Here is a 7,587-nt window from a genome sequence, read left to right on the forward strand (position 1 = left end):
CCCACCCCTGCCCCCACCGACAAAGTTACCAGGACTGGGTACATAATTTATCATGTCTACGATGTATGAGTTATCATGTTATTTGCATAAAAGTTATCAGGACAGTGATGCGTAAACTATCATCATATTTACACAGAAGTTATCGAGAGTATATTTCATGAAAACCCCTCCCTCCGGCGGAGGAAAAAGTTATCATGTTTGCGATGCGTAAATTATTAGTGGTATATTTCAGCACCCCTTCTCGCCAAAGTTACTAGGACTGGGGTGCATAAGTTATCGGGTCTCTGATGTCTGAGTTACCATGTTGTTCACATCAGAGTAACTGGGGATATTTCATCAACACCACTTCCCTCAAAGTTACCAGGATCGAGGTACATAAGTTTATCAGGTATGTGATGTGTGAGTTATCATGATATTCACACAAAAATGATCCGGGATATTTCATCAATGCCTCCCTCCCGATCGCCAAAGTAATCAGTACCGAGTACATAAGTTATCAGGTATGTGATGTGTGAGTTACCATGCTATACACACATAAAAATTATCAACGGTATATTTCATCAACCTCCCCCACCAAAATTACCATCGTATCATCAACTCGAGACGAGTTGGTAAACTAATCTACTTAAGTGCGGAAAAGATCGGATATTGCATTCACTTTTGGGCAAACATAGAAAAGGAGACAGGTTAAAAAGCCTATTTGCTTTCATTTTTACAAAAAAGAAACGTAGGTGAGGTGGTTGGCTAGTGGGTTACCTTGTAAAAGTTACAAGGATCGAATCCTGTTGGCACACTATTTTTTGACGAGAAAGATTAACGCGAGTTAATTACTCACCACCTGAAAATCGGGAATCAAAGAGATTAACGCGAGTCAATTACGCACCTGAGAATCGGGAGTCAGAGAGATTAAGGCGAGTTAGTTACGCACCACGCAGGTCGTGCGAATTTGTTGCAGATTATGGTTCGGCGACGCAGGAGGAAAGGAAAATCGGAGGGACCGGCGGTGGAGGGAACTCGTACGAGCGGTGCATAAAAAAATGGTTCAACGACGCGGGAGGAAAAGAAAATCGCTCGATGGAACGCGACGCGGGAGAAAAAGAAAATCGCTCGATCGAACAGAATCATCCGTGCCTGACGCTAACCACCAGTCAACTGATGGTTAGATTTCTCGAAATATGATTTAGAAACATGTATGCCTCTCCCACTATAGTTAGTAACATGACGCACTAGTGAAAAAAAAATCAAAAGATATAATGCCTTTTCCCAATGCGGTAGTAAAGAAGGATAAAATGTTCAGTTGCGTCAAATGGGCAGGAAGTGATGTTAGCTCAGTTGGTTATCCTCGTTGTGATGCTAGTAGGCGGGCAGAGTTTGAATCCCCACTCAAGCAAGCACTATTTTTTTTCACGCGGCGGAACAAAAAACAAAAAACAGGAACGTGGGATGCGTACGTATCTGTTGTAAACGTCCAGACGACTGGTCGTTAGATTTCTCAATGTAAAATATGTGCATACTTAGTTGAAAAACGCCGGCCATGCCGACAAATATGGGTCGGCGCGTGGCACACTGACGGCCCAAATCAAAAAAGAGCAAACGTCGAACGGACGACCGACCCAAACAAACAAAAAACTAGACAAAATCATAGCTCATTTAGATCGACGCGTTGGAGTTTGCTTAATAAACACCGTGGGTAGAATGTTTGACGAGATGCTCTCACGAGTCACGAGTAACTCGCGTGCTCACCGCGCCCACGCGTCCTTCGTCAGACCCGCCTCCCGTGTTCAAATTCGAACCGCTTCCCCGGCAGCTACACAACGGTCACCGTGCTCCTCGCTCCCCTAAAGGGTCCACGACACCCAACTGACCCAAAACCTCGCCTCATCCCGATCTGCTCCCTGCCTTCGACCCCGCCCCGTCCCGTGCACCGCGTCAGCCTCTCCCCCCAATGGCGAGCGCCGCCTCCTCCTCATCCTCCTCCTCGCAGCCAGTGCGTGTCGTGCTGCGGGTGCGCCCGCTCCTCCCCTCGGAGGCCAGCTCGGCAGCGGTGCCCCCCTGCGTCTCCCTCATCGGCGACCACCCCGGCGGCGAGGTCACCGTCCAGCTCAAGGATCAGCACACCAGGTACCCACCTCGAGTCGTTCTTGTGCTAATCGAGCAGTCACCGGCAATTTCCTAAAATTCGCAGCCCCCTTCCCTCCTGGTGCAGCCGTCAGGGAAGCGAAACATGATTTGAGATTTGATTAACTCTTAGTGTAGCTGTGCCGACGGCTAATTCTGCCTCTTTTGCTCGCCTGTTTCGTGATCCTTCCGCTGGTAATCCGATTTGTGCCTGGATCATGCAGCCGGAGCGAGTGCTACAAGGTGGACGCGTACTTCGGCAAGGAGGACAGGGTTTCCGAGGTATTCGACCAGGAGGTCAGCGCCTTGATCCCGGGCATCTTCGAGGGCATCAACGCGACCGTGTTTGCCTATGGGGCAACGGGCAGCGGCAAGACCTACAGCATGCAGGTGCCGTTTCCATTGTCCCGGCCTTGCCCATAACCTGTTTGTCGAAATGTCGCAACGCCACACTGCGAGCCTGTTTTCTGAAACAAACCTTGTTGCTACGCAGGGGAGCGAAGATCTGCCAGGGCTCATCCCCTTGTCGGTCGCGACAATCCTGGCGCGCTGTACCGGCACGTGGTGCTTTGTCGAGATCTCGTACTACGAGGTGTACATGGAACGGTGCTATGACTTGCTCGAGCCCAAGGCAAAGGAGATCATGGCACTGGATGACAAATTTGGTAACCTACAGCTCAAGGGCTTGGCTTGGGTAATATGCTGGCGCTTGGTCATTATCCTTGAGTCTACGTGTTTCCTGGAATGTACCTTAGGCAGTGCGCTTACTGTTGTCTTTTCATTGTTTAAGGTCCCCGTGCGATCCATGGAGGAGTTTCAGGAAGTCTACTCGATAGGTGTGCAGAGGCGGAAAGCCGCCCACACAGGCCTGAACGATGTTTCAAGTAGAAGCCACGCTGTGCTTTCTATCAGGGTCAGTAATGATACTGTCAAAGGGAAGCTTAACCTCATCGACCTTGCTGGTACGACCCCCCTGCAATAAGGTGGATATAACGTATAAAGCTTTGGACATCCAGTTTAAGACATGCTGTGTTGGTTTCATTTCAGGAAATGAGGACAACAGAAGGGCTTGCAATGAAGGGATCCGCCTTCAAGAAAGCTCTAAGATCAATTCATCGCTGTTTGCATTGTCTAATGTCATTTCAGCTCTCAAGAAGAATGAGTCACGGGTACCTTACAGAGAGAGTAGATTGACCCGGATACTGCAAGATTCGCTAGGAGGCAATAGCCGTGCTGTGATGATAGCTTGCCTGGTGAGTTACCAGTCAAGATGTCTCACCCCACAGAGTATAGATCCATGCTGATTGCTTTTCATTTGTCACAGAATCCTGTGGTATACCAGGAGGCAGCCCACACATTAAGCATGGCTGCTCGTTCAGGCCATATGGTGACCAACATGGCTTCAGCAAGCAAGGAACACACTCCAAAAGTAAAGGTGGACATGGAAGCAAAATTGCAATTGTGGCTGGAATCAAAGGCGAAAACTAAGAGCACCCAAAGAATGAATGGACTTTTCTCCCCAACTGGATGGAGGACTCCTTCTTCGATGAGCCATATGAAACAACCGCTATCTGCCCGGGTTTCTGGTAGAGCTAAAGCAATGGACCAAGACGGTGCTAAAATAAAAAAGTCAGTGTCTCCAATTTGGCTCTGCAAGTCTGACATAGACCACCTGAAATTACGAGCTCTGAGCCATTTTATCTTCTGTCGCACAGGGTGCTTTTCGATTCAGCAGTCCATACAACAGCTGAAAACACACCAAGACGAGATGAAGTAAAGACAACTAAGAAAGGTATGTTGTTTGAAATATACAGACGAGTTATATATTTGTATTGGATATAGATTCTGACCGTACAAAGGTCAGTAAGCCAAGAAAGAAAAAGGAAAACTCTAATGAACACACAAGAGCCTTCTGTGACATTGTATTAGAAAGATAATGGTCCAGAGCAAAAACATTTACAAACCGAAAGTTGCACCAGCAATGGACTTATGCAGAAATGAAACTGTTTAAATTACAAAATATTGCTATTCAATTAAAAGTAAGCGCACACAATTTACTTGCGGTTTGCTTGTTGTATAACTTTGGAAATTGATCTATGTTTCCATGTTAGAGTCTGAGCCGTATGACATGTTTAATGCAGAGGTACCCCCTTCGTTAACTCCTTGGAAAGAGGACAAATCTGAATCTCCTCTCAGGAAAGCTCTGTCTCCCATTCCTTCAAACATGATGACTCCTTGTAATGTCAATTGCCCTCCTTCATTGGAGCCCAAAACTCCAATAGGAGTTGAGAAGAATCCGGATGGTACACCTCTTGATAAGTTTAATGCACTGGGATCTAACCTAAAGGTCTGCATGATTTTTTCCTATTTCGTATATCAGCAACCTGTTTTAGTTCAGGGCCAATCTCTAAAGATCTCTTATGTTACGCAGGAATCTCTTATCCAACAATATCTCGAGTTCTTAAATGTTGCAAACAAGTAAGTTTAAACTCTCAATTTTTTTGTAGTTCATTTATGTAGTTGGCTCCTGTTAAACGCACAAGGCATCTTTTATCCTTTCTAATTATTTGCTCGGCCTATCCATGGGTGCAGGGAAGAGCTACAGCAACTAAAAGTATGGTCCTTACATTTCATAATATTCTAATGAATGGTATAGCGGCATGTCCTTTTCCTACTAATGTTTCCCATTTCTTCTTCAGGGAATTGGTGAAAAGAGAGCAGAGTACATTCTCGAGCTCCGGGAGGATTCGCCCAGACCATTCCAATCTGTAAGATTTCTGTACCATGAAATCCTTAATACTGAATGTGAAGGTCACCTGTATTTGTCAGCTTTTTAACATAATGTGATTTGGCAGCTTTCGGACTTGGGGAATATAGGTCTATCAACAAAACAAGTAACTCTTCTGCTGACTTTCTTTTTTGACATATTCTTGTTATCTTTCTTGTACAATGTATGTGCACAAACAGCGCTCTTAAACACTTGTCTATACTGCATCAAACAGATCCAAGACATCATACAGAAAACAGCCACAGGAATCTTCAAATGATCACTGGAATGGACTATTGCCTGAAAATCACAGAATGGACTGCCGTAATCTACCACCATCCGTGACCCAATGGATGGTGTTGTAACTGTACTGTGAACTGTCAGCCTGTTGTTGACATAGTTGTAGTTGTCCTGTTAACAGTCGGCCTGCTGCTGATGCTATTCCTAGGGCAGTGGGTCTTGTTGCAAATTTTCTCTTGTAATTTGTATTCATGATGGGATGGCCTAGCTTGTGCTTTTGCACAAGCAGCTGAATGGTTGGTCTTGTTGATGTGATGCAAATTTTCTCTGGAATATGATATATTGAATGGCTTGCATATTTTCACAAGCTTCCATGCACGGGCAACTGAAAATGAGTTCTGCTTTGGCAAACCGTGTGCGCGTGAACTATTTTCGATGTCAAGATGATTTTCATGTTTCACGAAGATTTCAGGCATTAGTTTTTATTTTATTGGCTAAGCGAGCATTAGTTTGCCTGGTTTGCGTTTTTGTAGGAACCCACGACATGATTGTGTACTTGTTTTGACTCATATCTTTGGAAATCTTCTGACCATTACATACAAAAAACTTTTAGCATCAGTTGAAGCAAAGCCAATGTAATTTGTAAAGACATATCCCTAGTTTTGATGCATTTGTAAAAATGTATTCCCTGTGGCTTGTAATATCTAAACATGTTTAGGAAATCTTCTAAATATTACATACAAAAACTTTTAGCGTCAGTTGAAGCAAAGCCAATGTTGCCGAAAATAATAGAAACACCAAAAAAGAAAAAAAAAACAGGCGCCCACCGTGGGGCTCGAACCCACGACCAAGGCTCTACCAACTGAGCTAGACGGGCTGCTTGTACAAATTACAATTTTCTGGTATACATTACTTAGGTAATACGTCAGCGATTTATCCAAGTATTCTTTTGAACACCAAGATAACGTAATTTGATGTCCTTGAAGATGAAAATGGTTAAGTTGAATATATTGTTGGCATCTCGAAAGGAGTACGCACATTATATACAACCGGAAGCAGCCTTGCCGTGTTTGCAAGGAATTTCGTAGACTAGGCAGAGAGCTTGAGACATGGGCAAAACATCTATCCTTTGCTGCAGCCAGTTGCTGCCTCACAAATCTATTGTTCAAGTACATTCCTCGAAGGGAAAAACAATTCACATCAGTACTTATTTTTTAAACTCAGCAAAAGATTTTTCATTTTCATTGAGGAAGAAGGTTTAGAGTTTGTGATCAAAGGCCGAATTACAAAACATCATTCTCGCAACATTGAATTTCTCAAATGCTTTGCTCCAGCGAGACGCCACAAATTACACTCTTCTTTGATCCCTGCGACAATAAATCAACCCTTGCGTTCCGTTCCTTCCATATTTCACAAGAAATGAGTAGCATGAGGGAGATGAATGGCCTTCTGGACTGCGTCTTCCTACGCTGAGTTCATGTGACCCCACTCCAGAAGGTTCACGTCATGAAGACCAAGCTAAACCTAGATCAAATCCCAAACTCTAGCTGTGTATCTGCATTGGAAGAGGTGGTGTGTCGCCGATTCTTGGACATGTTTACAGAGGCGGCAAAAGTTGCAATTAAGCTATTCTCGTCGCTGCAGCTGGTCCGCCATCCAAATCATGTTGTTGATAATAAGCCAAGCAAAAAACATGCATTTTGGAGGGGCCCAATTCTTCCAGACCGTCTGCACAAGTTCCGTGTCAACCAAGCCCCCGAACTGGACCTCGTAGGCTGATGCAACAGAGTAGTGGCCATCATTTGTTAGGTTTCAAGAGATGGTATCCACCCTATCCAGGTTGAGGTGGATGAGGGAGAGCTTTTCCATAGATTGACGAACTCAATTAGATGATGAAGGGAGATGCCCGTGTTGATGTTAATTGACGAACTCAATTTGTGAATCGCCTTTTGGACTGAGCAGTTCTTTCTTTTAGACAGCAAGAAGATGCGAGGAGCAATATCTTTGGGCCTTAGCCCTTCAAGACAGACTGACTCCCAGAAAGAAGCACCAAGGCCATCACAATCTCCACTTTGCTAGCGGCCGCAAAGATATCACGGCCAGCACTATCACAGAGGTTCCCTAGCCCCACCCAATGCTTAAATGGATCCTTCCATTCAAACCACAACCATCGAATACAGAGGGCATCAACAAACTTTTGCAGATTTAAGATATCAAGGCCTCCCTGGAGCTTGGATTTGCAAACTTGATCCCAGTTAATCTTGCATTTGCCTCCAATTACCTTATCACACCCCGCCCATAAGTAGGCCTGCATTGGAGCATCAATCTTGTTCAACACTTAGACCAGAAGATTTAGCGCCGTTGGAAGTAAATGGCAATGGCAGTAAGGACGAATTTATCCAACAAACCCTTCAGCCCATGTTCGGTTAATCCCCTGACCACAGGGATTGAAGAGGATTGGG

General features: G+C 44.9%; 1 protein-coding gene across 1 annotated transcript; it reads left to right on the forward strand.

Annotated features, from left to right (window-relative positions):
• Positions 1 to 1,808: 1,808 nt before the first annotated feature.
• On the forward strand, positions 1,809 to 5,489 carry LOC119347391 (kinesin-like protein KIN-10C). The gene is made up of 13 exons (XM_037616171.1): positions 1,809 to 2,121; positions 2,343 to 2,508; positions 2,612 to 2,812; positions 2,909 to 3,080; positions 3,166 to 3,371; positions 3,443 to 3,747; positions 3,834 to 3,910; positions 4,260 to 4,465; positions 4,550 to 4,596; positions 4,711 to 4,732; positions 4,818 to 4,886; positions 4,974 to 5,012; positions 5,121 to 5,489. The coding sequence occupies exons 1-13, from the start codon at positions 1,946 to 1,948 to the stop codon at positions 5,163 to 5,165; spliced, it is 1,731 nt and encodes a 576-aa protein (XP_037472068.1). The 5' UTR covers positions 1,809 to 1,945; the 3' UTR covers positions 5,166 to 5,489.
• Positions 5,490 to 7,587: the final 2,098 nt, after the last annotated feature.

The sequence above is a fragment of the Triticum dicoccoides genome, chromosome 1B (assembly GCF_002162155.2).
Source record: "Triticum dicoccoides isolate Atlit2015 ecotype Zavitan chromosome 1B, WEW_v2.0, whole genome shotgun sequence".
Lineage (NCBI taxonomy): Eukaryota > Viridiplantae > Streptophyta > Magnoliopsida > Poales > Poaceae > Triticum > Triticum dicoccoides.